This window comes from Meriones unguiculatus, chromosome 7, assembly GCF_030254825.1.
Source record: "Meriones unguiculatus strain TT.TT164.6M chromosome 7, Bangor_MerUng_6.1, whole genome shotgun sequence".
NCBI classification, from domain to species: Eukaryota; Metazoa; Chordata; class Mammalia; order Rodentia; family Muridae; genus Meriones; species Meriones unguiculatus.
The window spans coordinates 57,126,544-57,152,065 of NC_083355.1; the positions used below are offsets into that span (position 1 = coordinate 57,126,544).

General features: G+C 41.1%; 1 protein-coding gene across 8 annotated transcripts in view; it reads right to left on the reverse strand.

Moving 5' to 3' along the window:
• The window catches only part of Heatr5a (HEAT repeat containing 5A), a 105,037-nt gene that overhangs the window by 70,769 nt on the left and 8,746 nt on the right, over positions 1-25,522 (reverse strand). For 6 of the 8 annotated variants that reach the window (XM_060387481.1, XM_060387478.1, XM_060387475.1 and 3 more), the window contains exons 2-11: positions 22,940-23,142; positions 20,566-20,777; positions 18,912-19,020; positions 16,570-16,719; positions 15,621-15,795; positions 9,268-9,428; positions 7,756-8,011; positions 6,672-6,827; positions 3,529-3,779; positions 1,358-1,469 (exon numbers count right to left, since the gene is read on the reverse strand). In XM_060387481.1, the coding sequence (XP_060243464.1) occupies positions 1,358-1,469; positions 3,529-3,779; positions 6,672-6,827; positions 7,756-8,011; positions 9,268-9,428; positions 15,621-15,795; positions 16,570-16,719; positions 18,912-19,020; positions 20,566-20,777; positions 22,940-23,065 (1,708 nt within the window). In that variant the 5' untranslated portion in view covers positions 23,066-23,142. The remainder of the gene's footprint in view (positions 1-1,357; positions 1,470-3,528; positions 3,780-6,671; positions 6,828-7,755; positions 8,012-9,267; positions 9,429-15,620; positions 15,796-16,569; positions 16,720-18,911; positions 19,021-20,565; positions 20,778-22,939; positions 23,143-25,522) is intronic. The other 2 variants (XM_060387479.1, XM_060387477.1) reach the window with 1 other exon arrangement.

A 25,522-nucleotide genomic window follows, 5' to 3' on the forward strand; every position in this document is an offset into this window, starting at 1 on the left:
CACATTCCTACCATAATTCAGCTCACAGCTTTTATAAAATTAGGTGGCAAACAAACAGACAAACCAAAATAAGCCCATACTATATAGCAAGCCAGATAAAGCTGATTCAATAAATTCTTTAGTCTCATAAGTTTTTAAACTACTCTTAAAAATATTAAAGCTGTTCTTTACTCAAGATTACTTATTTCTGATATCAAATTACTTCATATCCACATGATTTATTACCTAAATTGACTATGTTGCTCCATAGCCTTCCACTAACTTATATAAGAAACTTAAATATGGTTATGATAAAGTAGTAATATTTAAAGTCTCATAGTTACTTGTGTGAGTAGCCACACCCATACAGCAATTACTGATTTATTTTTTGTCTTTTTATTTAAAAATTTATTATGTATATAGTGTTTGAATGTATTCCAGAAGAGGGCATCAGATCTCATAATAGATAGTTATGAGCCACCATTCTGTTGCTGGGAATTGAACTGAGGACTTCTGGAAGAGCAACCAGTGCTCTTAACCTCTGAGCCATCTCTCCAGCCCCCCCCCTTTTTTTTTTTTGAAGACAGAGTTTCTCTGTGTAGCCCTGGCTGTCCTGGAACTCACTCTGTAGACCAGACTGGCCTAGAACTCAGAGCTCCACTTCTGCTTTCCCAAGAGCTAGGATTAAAGGTGTGCCGTCACTGCCCAGTGTGGGCACTGCTCTTTAAGAAACAGAACTGAAGTAAGCCCTGTCCCCTTTAACACGGCATAGAACCTCACCACGTGTTAGGAATCTAAAAACAGTCACAGAGCTGAATGTGCAAGGCCACGAATCTTGTCTATCCTTAAAACTGCAGCAAACTTATAAAGATGGACATGAATGATCTGGGGACATGTTTGAATGATTTTAAGCTTCAGAAATAATCAAATGTGTTTATCCTGTATACAGCTTATAAACTGGTTTAGATACCTGCAAATACTTTCAGGGAGTAAAGATAGCAAATGTTGGCTGGACTCTTGTGTTTTTAGACAAGATCACCCTATGCTGCCCTGACTGTTGTTGAACTTCTAGGCTGAAGTGACTGGTCTGTTTCAGGGTATCTTTTGGTGTTGTTCTTTGAGACAGGGTCTTACTATGAAGCTATGATCCCATGGCTACCCTTGAATTCAAGAGATCTATCTGCTTCTGCCTCCTGAGTGCCAGATCCAAGGCATGCTCCACCACCATGACCAGCCAGTGCATTTTCTTAAAGCCAATATAAGAAAAATGTTTGTGCAGTTATTTAAATTCTGATACACATTCAATGCAATGTGTATCAGATTGATCCAGAAAACACAATCATTTTATTATTATGGACACCCTGCAAGGAACTGTTACCTAACGTCATGAGAGCAGCAACCAACAACCATCCAGCTTGTGTGCGCTGAAGGGACAGGCGACTGTTTTGAGCAGCAGAACACAGCAAATCCTCAGCTAACGCCATGATAATCTGCTTGTGTAGAGAACGGAGTAATAAAAATCAGCTTACAAATCAGTAGTCAAGTGAAAGAAACTAATTACAATTTCTTGGAACACTGGCTTTTACGTATAATAAATTACAACCATGGCCAATTGTGCAGGCTACAATAGGGCGATATCACACAGGAAGCTATAAACAATTAAGTTTTCAAGGTTAAAAACTAAAAGATTAAGTGGTACAAAGATACAATTCTTTATGGGGAACAAGTGACAACCTTGTAAGGCTATTCAAAATGTAGCTGTCCAGAACTCTTATTTACTTTGCTTTAAGCAATTAACCTCTTTGAGTAGTAATCACCAAAAACATTTTCATTATAGAAGTTTCCCTTTATAAAATTCTATATATGACTTTGATACCTTAAGGGCTCAAAATGGTCTTCCCAAAAGCAGTGGCTCAGAATTCCATAAAATGTTACATTTTAAAATAGATGGTGTAAACAACAGAGAATTAACCAAGCATTTCAAATGTCTGTATATCCTGTATGTTTATTGAGTTCAAAGGGCAAAAATAATGTATGCAGTCTGACAATGCTTATGCTACCAATCTCCCCTGGACAGATGTTAAGGAGTAGGTGTTGCACATACAGTTCCTAAAGGAGGCAGCCCATACAGTTAACAGGTGATACTCAGAAAAAGAAAGGAGAAAACAACCATTTTAGTCAATTCAGGACAATCAGGCATCTTCTCAGAAGAAATTTCACATTTGAGGTCATAATGAATGAGATTTGAGGACAAAGTTAAGTAAATACACACAATGATACATGTTAGCTCTGATTATAGATACAAGGGGGAGAGGACAGAGAAGAAGGCCAGCAGTTAAGAGCACCTGCTGCTTTTGCAGAGGACCCATGTTCAGTTCTCAGCACTGACATGGTGGCATATAATCACCCATAACACCAGTTTCATGGAATCCAATACCATTTTCTGATCTTCATGGGTATATAGCACGTATGAGGTACACATACATACACTCAGACCAAAGACTCATACGAATAAGATTTAAAAAAAGATACTTCCCCAAGTTGTCAACAAGTTTATTACAATAATACTGATGACACTAAAGATGTTGGCATTTTTCAAGCTGTTACAGAGAACATATTATATATTATACAAGCATAGTACATAAGGCCTTAGTAGACTCTGGAATCCTTTCTGGGAGCTGTGAGAAAAGGCACTTAGACCCTGTCTCACCATGGTGATATTCCCTATTACTGGTTAATTACTGCTTCTAGGCATTTTCAGAAGAATGAGGCTGTAACTATTTTGAAGAAATAAAAGTGATAACTTCAACTTAACACATGGGACTTTTAAATAAAAGTTTCTTGAGTCTACAACTATAGGTTCCTTTTTTCCAATATAGAAAAAAAATCTCAGCTCGTAAATTATTATTTATCTACTTTATACAACTATATGTAAACTAATTCACAAGTACCAGCAGCAATATTGACAATAATTGTAAATTTACTAAATAACACTCAGGTCTCCTTTCATAAGTCTATTTGTCCTTTGCTTTTGTTTTTTAACAAGGTGCCACTAAATAGTCCAGGCCACTCTCCAACTCCTGATTTTGCCTCCGCCTCCAAAGAAGAAACAGGCTTAAAAGCTGAGTGCAGCCACACTTATAATGGTATTTTACTTACAGTGCAAAAGGTGTTTGCATTGTACGGAGAAACCAGAGTATACAGACGGATTTTAAACAGACGTATAGCAAGGCTAGACAGACTGCAACTCTTGTTATCACACAGACTGCCCTCTGGTAAAGGCACAGGAAGTATCCCTCCCCCACCCCAGTACTGGGGTCAAAGCCTACTGAGCAAACCCCCACCTGTGAGTTACGCAGTCTAGATGAGGAAGCACTCCTTGAGAAAAGTAAGAAAATCCTTTTCCAGAGAGACCGTGCTGCTGGTGCTCACCACACAGCAATGGCTTAAGCCAGTTGTCCCGCATGCCTTTCACTGGGTCACCTACCAACAAGCAGGCCATTTCAGAAAAACTTGAACACATTACCACACAGAGAATGAAATCATTACCTTGCCCTTTCCGTGAGGGATTCCCAAAGGACAGTGTGTCACTGCACCTAGCAAAGCTGCCACAGCAAAACTAAATCCAGTCACTGCTTCTGGGGAAGACTGAAGTATCGAGAGCCGTTCTAGGCACCGATCTAAGAGAGGCGTCAGGTGGGAGGGCAATGCCACGGCAATGCAGTGCAAGCACCAAGCTGCTGCCAGTCGAACAGAAACGCTAGGGTGCACACTCACTGAAACGACACTGTCCAGAAGGCCTGGAGGGACAGCAAAACAAGTGACTTACACACACTGACAGAACTCACATAAGCCACAAGACAGTCAAAAGAGTATGGCTAGCTACCTGGCTACAGAACATACTACTTCTATGAGAAGCCAAATTACAGTGAAGGAAGTGAGATGTAATTAAATTGTCTTTGTTTTTTAATAGAGAGCTCATCTAGTTTATCTCATGAAAATGAGTGTACACTATGCCAATATACAAAAGAAACATTTTATTTCTTGATGTTTTTCATATTTTGCCTTGAGATTATTAGTAATTTAGTACTGTACTAGGAATTAAAATTACCAATATATAAGAAAACACCTTTAAAAAGTCATACCTTGTCCTAACGCCCTCCTAAAAGACAGACTGTTGTTGGTATTGTAAGACCTGGGGTCTCACAGTTCAGGAGTTCAATCGTGCCCGTCCCAGAAACTCCCCCAGACCAAGACTCGTTGCAAAAGCAAGAGGTTTATTAACCATTGTACAACGGGGTCACCCTTGCTGGTCAGCAAAGAGTGGCACCGGGAGACAAAGGCCTTTAGGTTTTTAAAAGAAAAATTGCGGGAAATTTGAAGTTTTAGTTTTGGCAATTTAGGATTGGATGAGGAAGCTATAAAGTAAGATAATTGGTTAGTTTTAGGTGCTCAAGCTTGGCCAGTCCTGCCAAGTGTGGATGCAGCTGCACTTTAAGGTGGGGGTGGTTAGCTCATCCTTGAAGATTAGGGCTTCGGGCTCTTGGCCGGAGGTCAAAAGCTACTCAGAAGAAGTCTAGGTTCGTTGCTAAGAAACGCTATCTCAAGGACAAGGGTCTGGTCCTTCTTTTGCTGAGTGAAGGTCATTGCTTGCTTGCCCTTTTTTTATATCTGTCCTCACAGATAGGGTCACATTCCTTCACTCTCTGGAAAGGTACTAAGAGGCTTTAGCTTAACCTGGACCTAAAACTCAAAACTATAGGCTTTAGAAGACATATAGGTTACAAAGTTAGTCTAACCCTTTCATTATAATGTTTTTTTTAATGTATACACCTTACCCTTGTTCATTCAAATACTGATTTCTCCCTCACCCCACCCCCAACTCTCTGGTTTCAATCTGGATATCGCATTGTGATACTCATTCTAAGCATCCTATCTCAACTCTTGTATAAACAGGAACAAAATAAAAGCAACTAGACACAATGTTGAGCAGGGAGGAGCCAGAGGACAGGAAAGAGGGGAGGAGCCAGAAGGCAGGAGATAAGTGGGAGGAGAAGGGGCGAGAGGAGAGCTAGGAGAACAGAGCTGGAGAAAAGATCTTGGAGGATGTGGAGCATGAACCAGACCTAAGATTTCACAAAATGCAAGTATAATGGGGAAATCTAAATGTTAGGAAACTGAGGGCTTGGAGGTTTAGGAGGGAGTAAATATTGCCCAGCATTGTGTTCTAGGTTAACTAAAAACCCAGTCTCTGTGTGGTGATTTGGTAATACAGCTGTTTAACAGCAAGCTTTACTAGAAGATAAACCAATAGTAAATATTAATCGTCACATACAACAGACTGTTTTTACTACTGTTTGTTATTTGCATGTGAACGTGAGTGCAGGTGCCGGCAGTAGACAAAAGCGGTGGACCTCGGAGCGGGAGTGACAGCTCTGAGCTGCCTGACCTGTGCTGGGAATCGAACTCAGGTTTAACTCTTAAACTCTAAGTCATCTTTCCAGTATACTTGCTCCTCTAGAAAAATCTTTCCAGCACATTACAGACAGACCTTCATTGAAACATGACTGTTTTTTGTCAACTGCTATAGAAATGTAAAGAGCTTACATATATAATATAAAGCAAAGGTACTCAGTAAGCAGGAAGCATGACAAAGAACAAATCACAGAAAGGGAAATTAAGAAGAAACCAGCCACTGAAGACCACATCTTATGGGATTTCATTGATACGACACATCCTAAGTAGGTTAACTGAGAGAACTGGACAGTAGAGACAGGTGGGCATGGCCACTGGCGATATCCCTTTAGGGTTGTAGAACATCCTGCAGGTCAGCAGGGGTGGTGGCCATATAGCTGTGAACTCACAGAACCTCGGAGTTGCATATTTTAGAGGGGTGAACTTCGTGTTATCTGAAGATATCACAATGTTGACAAATTATTCTAACAGGCTGAGAATTATCTTCAGAAAGAAATGAAGACGATTTAAAAAGACCTCTGAGGAACGAACAGTATGTACTCCACAGACAGTGATATTTTCACTTCATAGGAGAGAGATCCAGGGGTACTTATCTGTAAGTTTTCCATTACACTAAATGTCTTCAGAAAGAGAAATAAGGAGTTACAAAACAGCCTTTTCTTTTTTCTTTTTTTCTGAGGACAGGATCCTACTATGTAGCCTTTGCCCCTGAGTGCTGAGATTAAAGGTGTGCATGTGGCCACATCTTACCAGAAAAGTCTTTAATAACAAAAGGGGGAAAAAAGCAACCGGCCAAATCCCCAAATCCAGAAAGCCCCTCAAGCACATCCATCCATCCATCCATCCATCCATCCATCCAGCATCCATCCATCCACCCATCCATCCATCACAGGTACCCTTGGAGGCCAGAGGAGGGCATCCGATCCCCTGGAGCTCGAGTTACTGGTGGTTGTAAGCCACCAGATATGGTCGCTGATAACCGAGGTCAGGCAACCTGGAAGAACAGCAAGTGCTCTTAAACAGTGAGCCATCCCTCCAGACTTCAAACACATCCACATTTAAAAATAATCATGACTATAAGCTTCTGTAAAACATCTAACAAAGCTTCAGTGGCTGCACAGTTCTAAGTAAACTCTAGCTTTCTTACATGAAGGCAATTTCCTTTCTCGAATACAGGTGAAATGCAGTATTCACATGGTCACAAACATCAGATCTACCTGTACTGGAATCCTGTAGCAATGGTGCAGCTGTAGTGCCGAGACTGTGAATGAGATTTCCAAGTTCTTGTAATGCACAAATCAGTGAATGCTGGCTGGCTGCGACATCTGTGGAACTGAGACGGGTTTCCAAATTACCATCACTCAACACAGCATCTGCCAGAAACATAGGAAGGACTTATGCATCACTTTTATAAACACATCATAGGAAGGCAGTGTCAGGGGTAGAGGAGCATAAGGGCCAAAGTGAACATGGTTCACCCGCTTAATCAGGAGGAAGCCCTTGGGGAGGTAAGTGGAAGGTTTAAACGAGCAGTCACATCAGGATGAACTGTGCCTGAACTAAAATGTATCTTGAAAAAGGTTTTTTGATCAGCAATTTTATTATTTTATGTGTATGGCATTTTGCCTGCAGGTATGTATGTGCAACACATGTGTTTGGTGCCTGCGGAGGTCAGATGAAGGTGTGGGATCCCTTGGAACCGGAATTAGAGACAGTTATGAGTCACCATGTGGGTACTGGGTCTTCTGCAAGAGCAACAAGTACTCTTAACCGCTGAGCCAATTCTCCAGCTCCTGAACTAAGATTTGATTCAAGGAACATGATTGGAGCCCTTGTTACTATATCAACTATGGAAAATGAAAAATGAAACTCAGGATACCACTTCCCCACCTTTTATTTAAGATTAAGTGTAAGGAAAATGCAGGGTGATCAGAGTGGACAAGGCACAACCTGAAATAGCCTGTTTAGAATCAGCAGTCACCTTAACTTACATAGGAACATGAATTCTGAGGACTGCTATGACTAGCCTCTAGGACTTGTTGTGGGCCTGGAAAGGTGGCTCAGTGGTTAAAAGCATTTGCGGCTCTTCCAGAGGACCTGGTTCCCAGCACCCATGTTGGGTAGGTCACAGTCTGATGTCTAGTCTGGCCTCCTAAGGAACTGAACACGTATGTTCAGAGAGACATACACGTAAATAACTAAGTTGTCTTAGAAAACTATTTTGTTGCTATGGTAACACCGAAGCAGTACTTTCCAAAGGGTGGTTCCTCTGACATTGGCAAGCGAGCCTCTTTGACATACCCATGACTTTCTTTAGCTTCCAGATGGCCTGGCAGAGATCCTTTGCAGCAGCAATTTGAGCCTTTTCTCCAAGAAGGCCTCCTATAGTTGCTCGAAGAATAAATGAAACACAACGGCGACAGCAGACAGCATCAGTCTGAGTTTGTGTGGCTTTAGGATTCAGCTGTGATAGAAGGCTTAGGATATGAGAAAGAAAGACAGCAAAATTCTTCTCTAGCCAGGCTCCTCCTAATGTTGAAACAAATACCACGTAAGCCTAAAAAGAAAGCAGTTTCATTTTCAAAATTTGATTATCCAGTTCCAGATCAACATCTGTTTTGTTCATATAAACATGCAGACTTGCCCTACACACTGCATTCTTCCCTGACTTAGTCACCTAATATGTGCTAGTGTAGCATTAGTAGCATTAGTTTGTTTCTTTGTTTGTGGCAAGACTGAAGCTACAGTCTTTCGGTGCAGACTCCATCTATGCTGTGCCTCTATTCTACTTTGGTCGGGCTCTGCAAATGTTCAGTAGAGTGATATTGCCAGTTAATTTGCTAAATGCGTCCTTTGTTTCCAGGAACAAAGCCCTGAAGATACTTAACCTAATGAGCAAGCAACACATGGACACCTTTTATTAGCTACACTCCAGTACCATCACTCCAAAGGATCTTCTGTTGTAGACACCTAAGGACAGTTTGCAGTGTTGAGTTGCTCTCTATCTCCGCAAATGCTAGTCTTCCCCCAGATGCAAAGACAAGCAGTCTTCTCAAGCAACTCGTAATATGGAAACAGTCTACAGCTGCACTGGGGCTCTCCCTTCATGAAGTAGCCACACAGCACAGTCCAGCAGGACGCACGCGGATTCTTATTTTACTTGTTCATTTAAAATCTTTAGCATGCACGGACTCGGGAAATTTCTGGGAGCCAGCCTAGGGTCCTGTACGCAGCAGGCTGGGCTTCAGCAACTGTCCAGTCCAGCGTGAACTTTTCTAAAGCACATTCTGTGCTGAATCACAGCATTTAGGAAAAAGCGGGATTGGGCAAAGGCAGCAATGGCCTTTGCACTGTTTTATTCTAAGAAACCTTTCCAGGGTTTAGCTTTAAAATTTGTGTTTAGGATGGAAAATTACCCAGCCAAAACATATGTTGCATGCCATGACCTTTTATAGGAGTTAATATCATACAATATTAAATAATTATGTGCTAATATTTAAATTGTACTAGTTAAGCATATATACACAGTAGAAGACATGTTAAGCCATAAGACACCAGACAGCACCAGAAAGGAAAAAAAAAATGATTATGATTTAAAGGAACTAAGTAAAACTCCGTACTAAAAATTAAAATCACATTTGGGTTACAAGAGTCTCTTAACTTGTAACCTTTATTTTCAAAAGCTGTTTTAGCTTCACTACACTTGTTTGCAAACACAAGCATAACTAGCAACCTCACACTGTGGAGTCAGATTCTAAAACTGACGACAGGTGGGTGGAAGTTACATGTAGGTGGCCGAGCTCTGATTCTGACCTGAGTGACTCCAACTCGAACGTCCCTACTGACTGAACTGCTTCCCTTCAGCATATCTCCGCTGGCTCGGAGGAGTCCTGAACTCCCACGCAGAAAGCCTGTTCCCAGCAGTTCCAGAACTTCCTCCAGAGACACTCTGCGAGCACTCTGCCTCGAGGCTGCTACAACAAAGAACAAAACAGCGATTCACAGTTGAGAGACTAAGTTTTAACATGCAATCTCTTTACTTTCTGGTGCTGGAGATCCATCCAGGGACCTGTGCACGTTAAGCACACGCTCTGCTCCTGAGCCACATTTCTACATGACCTCTATTTGCCAAAAGCAAGCATACTGACCCAAAACCTAAAAATCCAAATGTAATGGAAAATTCACAGGAATTCTATATGTTAATACATGAAAGAAGCCACAAGACCATCTAATGGTCCACCAGAATGAGTCCTGGGAGGGCTGGCAATGCAGCTGTATGGGAAATCCTTGCCTAAAATGTACAGAGTTGTGGGTTCAATCCTTAACCCTGAGGAAGAAAGAAGTCCTAAGTGCCTTCATGGACATCTTAAAGTCTATGCCGCTTTATGATCCTGCTCCACTGCTTTCTTCCCTCAAAGAAATTAAAAGGTGAACAATTTTACTGGTGATGGTGGTGTAAGACTTTAATCCCAGCATCTGGGAGGAAAAGACAGGTGTATTTCTGTGAGTTCAAGGACAATCTTGTCTACAGAGTGACTTCTAGGATAGCCAGAGCTACACAGAGAAACCACATCTTGAAAGCCAAAAAAAAAAAAAGCGAATAATTTCTCAAAACAAGAGAAAATATAAATAAAACAGATGCATCATCGCAAATGAAAGTGCAATGCTTTCAAAATCCCTCAAGAAGGGACTAGAGAGATGGCTCCTGTAGAGAACCCAAGATTGGTTCCTACATCTGCTTTAAATGGCTGTAACTTCAACTCTGAGAGACCCAATGTCCTTTTAGCTGGCCTCTGCAAGATATATACAAATTCCCACACATATACAACACATAACTGAAGATATAAAATTTTAAAAATCTTTAAAAATACTACCCTGATGGGAGAGCAGCCTTACCAGGCCACAGAGGAAGACAATACAGCCAGTCCTGATGAGATCTGATCGGCTAGGATCAGAGGGAAGGAGAGGAAGACCTCCCCTATCAATGGACTTGGGGAGGGGCATGTGTGGAGAAGGGGAGAGAAGGTGGGATTGGGAAGGGAGGAAAGAGGGGTTTATGGGGGGATACAAAGTGAATAAAGTATAATTAATAAAAATTAAAATAAAATATATTAAAAAAACAAATACTAAAGAAACTAAAACATGATTTTTCCAAATGTTCTACAACTTTTAATGAAATTTACATGATTTTAATGTTTTCTTGTTAAAATTTCTCAACTGACAAATGTAATTTTTATTATTTTGTCATTCTCTTAAATTAAATCTACGTATGACTACAATTACTCAATTGGCTCTTAGGCTATAATGATTAAAAGACCAGTGAAGACAGGAATTTAAGATTCTTTTCTGGTATTTCTGAATTTCTCATTATGAAAATGTTGAAAATATTACCTCAAAAAAAAAAACCTCATTTTTTTCTTATCATCTGAAAACTAGCGGGAAAAAGCTCAGATCCTATAAACTCAAACCATATAGGAGTAGAGAAGTAACCTTTCTTTAAAATCTACTCTATAGTCTAAGGAAGAGAAACTCCCTGACGCAATGTTGGTATCTGGAGATACACTAGTAAATAGTCCAAGCCCTCTCCCCCACGTCCTAAGTGCTAGGAGGATGAACAATAAGTGCAAGAGACACAATATGTAGGATATGAACAGTAACTTGCAACAGAGTAGAGATGAGCTAGGGAACACTGTGATAGTGTGATTTTAGACAGAATGATGGGCTGAAACAGTGTTAGTGCAGGGGCATCAGGCATGCTACATCTGGAAAGCAGTTTCTAGGCTTTTCCCTTCAGGCAAAAAGCCTCCAAGAGCAGTACTCACTGAGTACCCTTGAATTTGAGCAGAGCTAGGTGGATAGCGCTGTGATGGTTAACTACTGTACAGGCCAGAGTATAAGATGGCGAGCACAACCCAGGAGCTTACTGACCATAACAGGAAGGATGAGAGCCAAATAACCTGCCAGCTCTTGAAGAAGGGAGGGATAAACTCTTCACTTGCTACTAGGGTGACATTGGACTATAGATGGGGCACAGCTAGGAGATGGACCCAGCAGAAAGGAGTTGTAAATTCAGCTAAAGGAGCAAGGTGAGTCAGGGAAGATGAGTGTGGGTACTCAGAAGATTACATCTGTAATGTTTTGATTTTTAAAATCTCTCAAATTAAAAAAATAAAAAGAAAGCTGCTGGAAGAGTAGAGTCACCTCCAAAACACTTTTTTACCTAGGCTCCTCATATTTTCATTCTTTTCTCATTTTGAAAAATTGAATTTTGGCCAGTTTCATAGAATGACTACAGTTTCAATGAGTCTGGTATTTGCTCAGAATTCTGGCAGAGAACCACCTAACTGACAGTTTCTTTCTTCGCAGCTTAGCTTTGAACATCCGAGTAAGGTTAGGCTTGTCAATGTGTCCACCGTGAAATTATTATTTGAAAGCACTAGACAGCTTCCATCCAAGATCCACCAGGAGTTCCGTGCAGACCTACACAACGGCAGGAAGGTACCTTCCCTCCACCTTGCTCCGCAGTGGCTAGCCACCATTCCACCACATGAAAGCAGCTTTTCCTTTCTCCAGGTACATAGGTTCAGCGTGGACTCACAGAACCTTTTTATTCAAAAGGTTGTAACGGTGCCTGTAACTGTCCGTTTCGATGCTAATACTACACTGGGTCTGACCAGCGGACCCCTCTCTACAATACAGAAGCTCCCTGGTTTTGGACACAGATGCTCAGGCACATCTTGAACTTTCTGCGTTTCAACCTCAGAAGTATTTCCCAGGGTCTCAGCCCGGATATACTTATAACAGCTCAGCTGAACAGAGGTGGAGGGCTACAGCAGTCAATGTGACTTCATGAGTTTTGGGTTAAGTACCTTGAAGGAAGGCTCTGGGATGCAGAATGCTTGCCTAGCATGAACAAGGCCCTCGGTTGTATCTCTAGTACTGAATAAACTGGACATGGTGTTGCAAACACACAAATCCCAAACACAACAATTAAACCTAGAAGTACTATATGATAGGGACAACCCATTTGTGAATATTCGCTTAAAAGAACTTTATTCCAGTGTGATGGCTGATCTTGGTTGCTGTGAGCCTAGCCTTTAATAGCCGAGCCATCTCTCCAGCCCTGATGTTGGTTGTTATCTTGCCCACATCTGGAATTAACTAAAACCAAGCACCTGGGCACACCTGTGAGGGATTTTTCTTGTTTAGACTATTTGAGGAAGACCCACTCTAAATCTGACCACATCTTCGGGCGAATGGAAGAAGGAAGCTATTGCTTTCTTCTTGCTTGTCCTCATTCTCACTGGCAAGTGCATGTTGCTAATTTCCTTCACTGCAGTTAGAAGCTCCAGGATTCCAGCATGGAGTGAAAACTAGCAGCTCAGGGCTGGAGAGATGGCTCAGAGGTTAAGGCTGTTCTACCAAAGGTCCTGAGTTCAATTCCCAGCAACCACATGGTGGCTCACAACCACCTATAATGAGATCTGGTGACCTCTTCTGCCCTGCAGGCGTACATGCAGACAGAACACTGTATAAATAATAAATACATAAATAAAAAAAGAAAGAAAGAAGTTAAGAAAGAAAGAAAGAAAGAAAGAAAGAAAGAAAGAAAGAAAGAAAGAAAGAAAGAAAGAAGGAAAGAAAGAAGGCAAACCAGCAGCTCTCTAGGACCTCCCTGGGACTCCAGCACCAGACTGGAACTGTGGAGACACCCAGTCAGGTAGACTGAAAAACTACTAGATCTTTGGCCGTTCTATCAGGAGACAGTCACTGCTGAAGTACTTGAACCACAGCTGTGAGCCACTCTAATAAATCCCTTTCTAATATATATGTTCATTCTAGCACTTCTACTCCTTTAGAGAAGCCTGACTAGTATACAAAGATATTTGTACTCTCATACTCTCAGATTTGTACTCTCACTATTCTCAACAGCCAAGATGCTTATGGAAACATCTAAATGACCATGAACAGTAAACAGATAAATCCCTGTAGCACATACACACAGCAGAATAAGAGTATGGATCAATTTAAAGACTATCATATAAAGAGGAAGTCAGGCTGCGGGTACTGCTCAGCTGGTACAGTACTTTCCTTGAGGGCACAAAGCCCAGCACTTCATAAAAACAGCACATGGCTGTTAGTCCAACATTAGGAGATGAGGGAAGAGGATCAGATGTTCAAGATCACCCTCAACTGTACAACACGTTCAAGGCCAGCCTGGGATACTCTGAACAAAACAAAATCAAACCACAACACAACTATGACTTGTAGACCACCTTTTAGTTATGCAACAAGGTAGAATTTAAAGATGCAAAATGAAAGAATTGCCAACAAAAGAGTAGGCAAAAGTTTCACTGTGAGTCAACTAGGCAAAGGTGAAATAATCTGCACTAATACTATGTTATAATATGCCCTTCACCCGTGTACTAGTGCTAACATCAATCTGTAGAGGTGTAACTGACACTTTTAGAGAGAGTCTGAATAAACATACATTCTAATCGCAATGTCTTAGGTGACTAAGATTTTTACCTCTAAGTGTGATTTCCCTCCCCCTGGTTTGAGGTATGTGTGTCTGTGTGTGCCTTCTTCCCAGCACAGGCTACTGGGCCTCTGCCAAATGAGAACATCTGAGTGAAAAATATGGTGAAAACAAAGGCTTTCTGTTACGACTTGGAGAATGAGAAGGTTGTACCTAAAGGTTTGCTACTGTTTCCCACGTGATTCTACCATGGTGTCACTTCTGCCCTCTCTCACCCCTAGCTGAGGAGCAGTGTTTTAAAGAAACAGTGAATTACTTCCAGAATAATGTTTTTCAAATACTGTACACACAGATTACGTGGACCGCTTGATAAGTAGGGGAACGGACTCTCGCCAGCTTGAGCGTGGCAAACATGACTCTGTCAGGTCGTGCCCTTCTCCCCCATCCTCTCTGCCTTGCTAAAACCATTAGTACATCCTGAAAGCTGGCCACCAAGGTCTATTCCCTTATTTTCCCACTTCCTCCCCCTGAGGCTGACCACCAGGTCCAGCTATGAAAGTATTGAAGGCCAGCAATCAAAAGCCTCCTTCGGTTGCCCTAATTAACATGCTCAATTAAAATTAAACACCTCTTCCTAACATGAGGTTTCCCATGTACCTTTATAAACTGTCAAATTCCTGTGTGCCATGTCTGTCTCCTCTCTATCCAGGTGTCCTTTGTCCTCTAGGACAAATACTTCTCCCTCTCCCCTGTTCACTTCCCCTTCCTCTATCTCCTGTCTTTGTCTCTTACTCCTTGCCCTCTGTCCCTCTGGGGCACATAAATCTCTCTAGTGCTGAGAACATGGTCTTGGGGGTCCTGGGCCAATATCAATCTCATACAGTAAGAATTTAGATTAAATTGGTTCTGATTTCTGGTCTGGGGATATCTGAGTCAAGGTCTGGAAAAGTTACATTTTTCATTTGTGTGAGCTTTTTTATCTTTGAGGATAGGATGATAAAGTTTTCAGTTATTCATCAGTGTTTTGCATATACTGTAAATTAAATCTTTGTTTTAAAATATAACCCCTCCTTGCTTACTACTTAAGAGAATATAAAAAGGAAATAAAACAAAATTGTCCAAACAGAATTCCAAACATCTGTTTGTAATTATCCACATAAGCTGTGCCCTTTTATCAATCTAAAAAAAACAAGCCAAATATAATAAACTCTAGCCTTAAAAATAATTTTAAAAATTTAGGCCTTTTATCTTATTGAATAACACAATTACTTCAAAATTCTCTTTTGTTATTGTTGTTTGGTTTGGTTTGTTTCTTCTAGACAGGGTTTTGCTGTGTAGACCTGGTTGTCGTGTAACTCAATCTGTAGACCAAGCTGTCCTCACAAGAGATATGCCTGCTCTGCCATCTGAGTGCTGGGACTAAAGGTGAACGTCACCACTGCTTGGCCAAAGTTTATTTTTTTTAAAGGCAATAAATAAATAAAGCACACTATGTTTTAAGAATTAATTAATTTTTTCCCTCTAATTTTTTTTACTGATTTGTTTGAGAATGACATCTTAGGACCTACAGCAATGTTTGTGAACAGCAACTAATTTTTTTTCCTGCTTTTCAAAAATTAATGCTACATGTATTTATCAAGAGAAGAGAGTAAAAGAAAACACTTAGAAAGTAACTGAATAACTTTACCTGTTCCTGGATGCTTAGCAATTACAGCTTTGGCCAACACTGTACCCAGCAGCTTTGAAACTGAAATCCGCACATCATAATTGGAACCTTCGAAGGATTTAAAACATAGTGTAGCCACACTGTCCAGTTCTGTGCTCCACATAAAGACAGCCTCATTCTGGAGTTCAAGAAGACACTACGCAAATAGACATACAAATTAACAAAAAACAAAAATACAAATGTCAAGTTCAGATCTGTGGAAGTTGAAAATATATAATGGTCTAACAAAAACACAATTTCATAGTATTTTATATGCCTACGGAATAACCAAAAACTATTAAAACTCATATATAAACTCATATATAAGTACAAAAAAGGTGAGAAGACAACCTCCTTTTAATTTCTAGAAGCACATTAAAAAAAAAAAAATCCTTGCCAACTGTGGTGGCACACACCTTTAATCCCAGCACTCCGAGGGCAAAGGCAGGGGGATTTATGTGAGTTCCAGGCCAGCCTGTTGTACAAAGTAAGTCTAGGACAGCCAGGACTGTTACTAAGAGAAATCCTGTCTCCAAAACAACAACAACAAAAAATCCTTTAGAGTATCAATGTGTTAAATATGAGCAACTATGAGAACAATTTAAGCAATAATAAGTGGCCTCACTGTTCTGCTCAGTAAGCTATATCAAGAATAATTTAAAACATTTTTTATAACAATGACCCTAACAAACACGTTTTGGCTCACACATGTATAAAGGGGCACAGAGCAAACAGAATGCACCCATAAGTGTGGAAGCTCGACCTTCTTTTCTGGCCTTGGCTCCTCACGTCAGCAGCAGCCCCGAGCTGATCTCCAGGGCTGCAGCTATAACATTAACACACTATAACATTGTGTCTGACCCAAAAGCTTCAGAGGGGACTTCACCCTCCTTGTACATGGTTGAAGAAAGCGGCAACTAGACGGTTTTACCTTGGCAGCAGCACAACGGACAGCCATGGACCTGTCTGTTAGGCAGGACCGAGCAGCCTTGTACACATCCCTGTGGCAAGGTGCGGCGGCGACGCCCAGTCCTGTAAGTATGCTCTGCAGACTCAGCATGATCTCATAGCGGCCTTGAGACTGCCAAAGAGAAAAGAGCAAGGAATAGCGTGGAAGCCCGCACAAAGACCGCACTAAGCACCGTCTTTATTGCCGAGTCGGGAAACTTCAGGCTTCTCTGTGTACTGACCAACTGCTGGCATCGGGAAACACCGTTCACCTTCCTGCTTAAAAAGCTCTGCGTGCACACATTCCATTCAACACAGTAGAGCCCCAGCGCTCTGGGAGGCTCAGACACGGGCTGCTGCTGCTCCTCAGTGAGAGCACTTGTCTAGGTAGGCTCTGTGCTTAATCTCACGACCAGAGAACAAGGGCTGGAGACATGGCTCCTCAGTGAAGCACTGGCTGCTCTAGCAGAGGTCTCAGGTTCAGTTCCCAGCACCCACACAGCAGCTCACAGTCATCTGTAACTCCAGCCCCAGGGAATCCAGTGCCCTCTTCTGGTCCCCAAGGAGCACCAGGCACACATGTGGTGCACACATGTGTTGGCAAAACACTGAAACACATAAAATAAAAATAAATAACTCTAAAACACACACACACGAACACACCCCTCCATAAAGATACCTGGATCTTACTTGTAAGTCTCAAATGCTATCTGATTTTTAAGTTGTTTGTTCTATTTCCTCACTCATAAGCTGAGGGGAGCGTGAACCTGAGAGACAGTGGGGTGAGGCGTGGGCTCCTGTGGACACACTCAGGAAACAGTAGTTCCCTTTAGTGACGGTGCTTTCCTAAATGTCCAAGATGTCTCTAGGAATGGAGGCCACTGAAGAAGTGACCGAAGACCAGGACCAGCACCAAGCAGCCCCTCCATAATAACATTCCCGATTGTCTTTGTTTAAAGGAGCCCAGAAATCACAGGTGAACAAAATAAACAGGACAACTGGGGAATACAGGAAGCTAGGCTCCGTTCCACTTTTACAACACTTGTGTGTGTTGAGTTTGGAGCCACTTCTAATATCTAAAACATGGTATGGCACTCCACCCGACTACGTAATAAGGGTAAGTAAGTAGAAACGCAGTAAAATACTCAAAAAACGTTAAAGAGTGTACCTCTCTTAAGATAGGGTCCCCAAAACAATATGACTGCTAGCCCTGGTCTTGGTCACTTGTCCATCTTGGACGTTTAGGAAAGCACCGTCACTAAAGGGAACTACTGTTTCCTGAGTGTGTCCACAGGAGCCCACGCCTCACCCCACTGTCTCTCAGGTTCACACTCCCCTCAGTTTGCCAGTGAGGAAACAGAACGAACAACTCTACACACAAGGATAACGCACCTGCTGAGTGCTCCAGGTGCTTGCTCCCGTGTATGAGGTCAGGCTGGCCCAGGTAACAGACAGACAGGCACTCAGCCCTGGTGAAGACTAACCCTCCTCTCAGCAGTCATCTGGCATATGTGGCTCTTTGTCTAGGGGTGGGCATGTCAAGAATCCCCCCTTCCATGAATAAAACCAAATGTATCCATGCAGAAAGTCTCCCAGACATTATCACCCTTTCGGAAAAGGCTGCTGAGAAGCATTCTGCTCGGGAGATTTGCTAATGCAGTCTTCACACCTTAAGGTTTTGACCCGAGTACAATTGTTAAAGTTAACGGAGTTTGTTTAAATTTCTTCCCGTTCTGTCTTGTTACATTTGAAAACTATGAAGCTAGCCTCTTCCTATAAATGACTCCAGGGCTGTTTTCTGGACTGTCTCCTCTAAACAGAGAATGAAGAGCACCTGTTGTGATCTTTTCATGCTATCCTTAAATTTTAGGAATGATGAGACTTAAAATTTTTGATTAACATATAAGCTTAATTTCTTTTTTTTTTTTTTTAAGCTTAATTTCAAAACTGGTAAAACTACAGTTGTTGAGAGATTATAGGATCTTGGAAGTTAAATCAATAGTCGGCCTTAAAAACAAGAGGTGCTCCAGAGAACAATGCTGCGGTATCACTGAGGAAAAGGCTAAGGACTATACTCTGTGGGCCTGTCATTAAAAGGCCCTCTAGATCCCAGTCCCTCAGCCCCCATGCTCTTTCTCTAAGTACACACTGCTTATGCCTTTCCAATGCCAGGATAATAACTCATCTATTTTCTAGGTACAATAGATATTCTAGATATATTTAATTTATAGATAAAGTTACAGATACTTTGCATACTAAAAAATGTAAACCTTATGTTAATTCCCGAAAATACAAACATATAAAACGCTATCATGCTGTACTTACCTCTGCACTCTTCATAGCTTTAAGAATATTCCCCACTGTATCAGTAAAGCCATTAGCCAGTATTCTACCCAACTTCTTGTACAAGGAACCCAAACACACCACAGCAGCACTGAAACAACATTTAAATCAGAAACAAAGTCACAAATAAAGAGAGGGGAATATAAAAATCTTATGATTATATAAACATAAGTATTAAAACTTTTGCCATTCTTATTATTGCACTTTTACTTTTTTGGGAATATCTTCAGAAATTAAAGACTTTTAAAATTATGTGGGTATGTATGTGCCTGTGTATGGGTGTGTGCATGTGAGTGCAGTGCTCACAAAGGCCAGGAGGGGGCGTCAGATTCCCCTGGAGCTGGAGTATAAGCTACTGTGAGCTGCCTGACTGTGGGTCCTAGGAATCCAACAAATGTCTTCTGGGAGAGTAGTTCACGCTCTTCACCACTGAGCCAGCCCTCCACAGTGAACACACTTTTCACCATGATGAAGTATCATTCACCTGTATTTTCTTTTGTTTTAGTTTACTACTAAGAACTTAATAAAAGTAAACAAAATCTGAAGAACTGAAAACACATTCTTCAACACCCACCCACTAAAAACCTAGGAAAATGTTTTCAATCTCAAAGCTAGATTTACCATGTTTAATTAGTGTTCTTGTTAATTACAGTATCAGGGATTGAAGCCAAGGCCCTTTTTGAGTGCTAGGCCACGAGTGACATTCCCACCTTACTCTTGTTACTTAACGCAGGGCCTTGTGAACGCATGTGTTCCATCACTAAACTGCGAGTGCCTGGCCCCTGACTGCTTTTAAGGAACGATTTTCTGTGCATGCATGCGCATCACATGCACGCCTGGCGCCTCTAGAGGCTAGAGGAGGATACAGAAGCCAGTGGAACTGGAGTTGCAGGCAGCTGCGAGCCAACATGTGGATGCTGACAACTGAACCTGGGTCTCCTGCAAGAGCAACGAGGACCTTGACTGCCACGCCATCTCTCAGGCTTCCTAAAATAGTTTTAAAAGGACTTTCTTCACAGAAAAATGTCTGTTTTGTTTTGTTTTTCAAGGCATGTTTTCTCTGTGCAGCCATGGTTCTCCTGTAGACGAGACTAGGCTCAAATTCAGAGATCTGCCTTCCTCTGGGACTAAAGGTGTGTGCCTCCACTGCCCAGTTAAATGTTGTTGTTTCCCAAGAAAGGGTTTCTCTGTGTAGCCTTGGCTATCCTGAACTCGATTTGTAGACCAGGCTTGAACTCCCTGAGTGCTGAGATTACAGGCATGTACCACTCACCCCACTCTAAATGTTGTTTTTTAAAAGACTAGAAACTGAAACAAATTGGGCATGGTGGTAAATGCCTTTAATTTCGGAACTCAGGAAGAAGACACGGGCAGACCTTTGTGAGTTCAAGGTCAGACCCACATAGGGAGTTTCAGGATAGCAAGGACTACACAGAGAGACCCTGTCTCAAAACAAACAAGCAAATAGTAAATAGTAACTAAATAAAACAAGACAAAAACCGAATCAAAATGAATTTAACTCAATTTCAAAACCATTATCAAAGGTTATATACTTTATAAAAGTCACACACACACAAAAAAAAAAACAAAAACAAAACCAGTATTTTGTTCTGTTAGGTTTTAATGCTTAACTTACAGTTTGGTAGGAAGGTAACTTGGAGAGTCATCTTTGCTACGAATAAGATCATTACATTTATCGATTGTCTCATAAACAGAAAATGTGTCTCCAATACTATAAAGTGTGGCCAGATTCTGAGCAAGGAGCTTGCGTGTGGGAGGCCCGGGGGAGCTGTTCAGTAAGGAGAGGAGCTGCTCAACAAGAGTCTTCTGGTTTTCCCTGACATCGTTCTACAAAGGAAGCCACAAGAGACAGCTAAGTGAATACAGTCACTATGACTGCGAGGTGTGACCCTTCCCAAGAAAACTCGACATTACTTTGAATGAGGCTAACAGGTAACTTGGTGACTGAGGCATTGTGTTATGCTAACAAGTGAGTCTTCCCTTTGCTATCACCAAAAGGAAACTCTGAAACACACTGCATAGTCTAGGAACAAAGACAGGGCTCTATTTCATGTAAGTCACACAGTTTGTGACACACGGAAGATACACAGTTTGTGATTGTATAGCTTCTTTTTAGGCCGACTCTCCCATTCATTTACGTGAGCAATGTAAGGCAGCAGCCTACAACCCAAACAAGACTGAAACCTGCAGTGCCCTCCTGGTTTATTCAGGCCTTTTCACAGTTGTCTTCTGACAAGTGAATGCATGGAAATTCTAACAGTATTGCTCTGTTTTACCTGGGTACCCTCTGAAAAAGAAGTCACTGCAAAGCTAATGGCTCACTGAGTGCTCACTGAGGCCTCAATTCCACAACTTAGTACTTGTTCAATTAGTAGACAGGATTTTATCTTAAAAAAAAAAAAAAAAAACTTTTTGCAGCCAGGCGTAGTGGTGCATGCCTTTAATCCCAGCACTTGGGATCTCTATGAGTTTGAGGCTGGCCTGCCTACAAAGTGAGTCCAGGACAACAAGGCTACACAGAGAAACCCTGTCTCAAAGAAAAAAACAAAAAACCTTTTTGTAGCCAGGCATGGTGGCTCACACCTTTAATCCCAGAACTCAGAAGGCAGAAGCAGGCGGATCTCTGACTTTTAGACCAGCCTGATCAGAGTTCCAGGACAGCCAGGACTACACAAAAAAACCCTATCTCAGGGAAAAAAATTTTTTTTCCTTTAATTTATTTTTTAAAAAATCATATGTACATTGGTGTTTTGCCTGCATGTATGTACCATATGTAGACTGATGCACCACATGTATACCCAAGAGCAGCCCATGTGTGCCCGTGGAGGCCAGAAGAGGAAACCCAATCTCCTAGGACTGGAATTAAGGAGAGTTGTAAGCATAGGTGGGTGCTTGGAATTGAAACTGGATCCTCTCCAAGAGCAGCCAGTTTTCTTAACCACTGACCCATCTTTCCAACCCTAAAATTTTATCTTTTTGTTATTGTTTTTTGAGACAGGGTTTCTCTGTGTAGCCTCCGCTGTCCTGGACTCGTTTTGTAGACCAGGCTGGCTTATTTTCCTAAACCTAGAAGTTGCTTTTAATTTTTTTCTTGAAGATAAGAAAATTAATCAAATCTTTTATATTTATAGTGTCTAATAACAATAAATAGAAATAAATAACAATACATAAAAAGTGTTTAGAACTAGAATGGTCTTCAAATGATTTAAAGTCAGTTTTTAAATGAACAAATATCTGTCTTTTGTTAACTCTTACATGAGTCTGTGTGTATGCGCATGTGTGTTGGTGGGCATGTATAACCCAGACCTTCCCCATGAGCAGTGGGTATTACAGACAACACTGGGATTACTTAAAAGAATATCTACAATTGCCACCTTGTGCCCATGAATTCAACATGGCCAAGGGCAGGTACACAGCATGAGAAATCAGCTTTCTTTCTTTGTATCTATTTCATAAGCTTTATGAGATGGAATGTACTTATAAAAGGGCTTTTTAATTCATACTCTTCTTACATTTCTTACAGATTTTGAAAATAAACTTGCATCAGGATTGTTTAGAACCATAGGACATCAAGACTTTATGGATTGGGAGAAACACAAGATACAGAAGATAATGAAGATAAAACTAAATACAATGTGGTTGTGGTTCCATGGTGTGTGTGTGTGTATGCGCGCGCACCTTGCAATCCTGGAGACGGAACTCATGACAGACCAGTACACCGCTACTAAGCTATAGTTCTAGCCAAGAGTTACATGTATTTTAAAGTAATACAGCAAACACTGGCTAATTTCTTTCTGCTGATCTGACCTTGTAAAATTAAAACAGACACGTCAGAAGGGACAAGGAATCCATCATATTGCACTACAAACTCTTAGGAAATCTTACCTTTCAAATTAATAAGTGACTATAGACAGGGCAAAGAATTAAATGGAACCAAATTATTTCTGGCCCAGAACAGAACAAAAATCAGCCTTTGCAATGTCACCTACCCTGCTTGTTGCTAGCAAGAGCTTCTCCAAGTATCTCAGCCATTCGAATATAAACTCGGCCTTCTGAACTTCACCTAGCTGATTGGATGCTTCTTCATTGAGCAGCAAGCTATGAGCTAATTCCATTCCTTGCAGCAAATTCTCTTAGCTGGTCAGAAGTCTTCTCATTTATAAATACAGTCAATATTCCTAAGTAATAAAACCTGCAATAGAAAAAACAACACACTTTGAAAGGTGAGTAAAAGGCAGTCAGTTGGAATGCTGGAAATTTCTATGAGAAAAGCATGGCTAAATTTATCTTTAGAACTGCTGCAGGGACCAAGAAAGGTCCCAACATAAGTTCTAGTTAGCTGACCCAAATTTAGCTTCACATTCAATATCTACTCTCAAAAGGGCAGACAGGCCAAACAACGTGGACTGTCCACAGGCAAAAACAGAACAAAACAAATCACTAAAACCAAGAGATAATCCACTTAAATTCTCCAAGTTTTAGGGTCAGTTAATACACTCAATGTTAGATTTTCACCATTCCTTGTACCGTAAACGCCCTTTTATTAAAATGTGTCATAGGTATTTAACAAGCGACCAAATAGACATCCTACTAAAATCCTGGAGTGAAGCTAAGTGCTTCCTTAGGTATCTGGTTTGGGCTCCAGAACATCTGTTCTTGTCTAAAAAAAAAGAACACTTACAACTTTAGGCATTTTTAGGACCATCCCTTTGTCTCCCAGCAGAGAATCATCTGAGTTTAGTTGTGAACAAACATTTTTGTTTTTCCTGATGGCACTTGGGGATTTTTCTAGAACTGTAAACTATGGGTTACATCTGTCTCGCCAGACCCCTTGCAGTCTTAATAGTAACAAGACACATTCGCCATCGTACCCCCAGAACACTCAGCCTTTCTAGACTATACACGAAATACAAATCCACATGAACTTTAATACATATTATGAGTATGGGGCTGTTTTATTTTTAAGGAAGTTCATGCTTAAGTATGTTGCAGTAAAGTATTTAAATGACCAACCTGACTATAAAGTATGACAAAATGCTGGTAGGTAAATAGTGGACATGAGACGGATCATTTTATTATCCTATTTTTTGTACTTTTATAATATGCAAGAAAAGTATTCAATTAATTTTAAAATGCTGTCTATGAGTAAGAAGTGTGAGGCCAGAGAGGCTCAGTGAGTAAAGGCGATTCCCACCGAGCCAGACAGCGTAAGTTCAATTCCCAGGATGCACGTGGTAGAAGGAGAGCACTGATTCCTACAAGCTGTCTCCTGACTTCTACACACACACACATACACATCAAATAAAGTTAACTGTATTAAAAATGCTAGTACTCTACTCTGATGACATAAACATCTAGTCCATCAACTGGAGCATCTGACAAAGCAGGATCGTTTGAGCCCAGGAGCCTGCCTGTGAACACAGCAAGAAGCCTTTTAGGAAATAAAATCACAGCAGCTTACAGAAACAGCAGCTTACAGAAACAGCAGGTATCACGGCGAACCCGAAGCACATGAGGTAACACACTTAGAAGATGAGTTCTCTCATGTATCACAACAAACAAACACTTCATAAGCTGTGGACTCACTGCTACAGGCAATTAAAAAATATATATACATGCCTATGGTTCCCTAAGCAAAACTAACTATTCTAATAGAAAAGCAAACAGAAACTTAATAGAAAATCAGGCATGAGACGTCAGAAGGCTTTTATTTCTTTTTTTCTTTCTGAGTGACTCTAGTATGACATAATCACTAGGTATCAAAAGACTCTGAATTCCCATACTTTATCTTTATCCCATACTTGTGTCAGCTGCTTTGGACCCATGTCTAGATTCCAGGCTATATCCCTGACCCAAAAACCACCTGTGTCCAGCTGTAACTGTCTTCTTACATCTGTGCTTTAGCTATCTGGGTACTTTAACCTCTTCCCAATCGGTGCTGCCAAGATGCCTATGACATGGTACCTAGAGTCACTCAAAAACAAACAAACAAACAAACAAGCAAACACCAAACCAAACTCAACTTAGTTTATTCTCTTAGTATCCTTTTTAAGGGGCAAAGAACAATACAAACACCCAGGCATGGTGGTGTGACTAGTGACCCCACTTCTTGGGAAGAAGAGGCAGCAGTTAAGGATTACCTATCTGTAGACACACAGCTGAACTGCAGACACCCTGGGCTATAAGAAACAAACAAACAAACCAAAAGATCAATATAAACAATACTGCTAAGAATTCATTTTTTTACAGAAATCCCTTGAATTCTGGCTTATTTAAAAAACTCTTTCCTTTCTTAAATTACCAAAGTGGGGCTGGTGAAATGGCTCCGTGGCTGGTACACCTGCCACACAAGTGTGGTGATCAGAATTAGGTCCTAGAAACCCTCCTTGGAAGTGGTTGGAGGGCTTGGCCACCTTCCTGTCATCCAGCATTTGGGAGGGAGAAGAGGATCCTTGGAGCAAGCCAGACTAAGCATAGGAGGAGCTCTGGGTTCAACTATGTACACCTCAACTATGTACGTTCAACTATTCATGCCTCAGTGAAAAAGGTAGAAAGCATTGAGGAAGAATAAA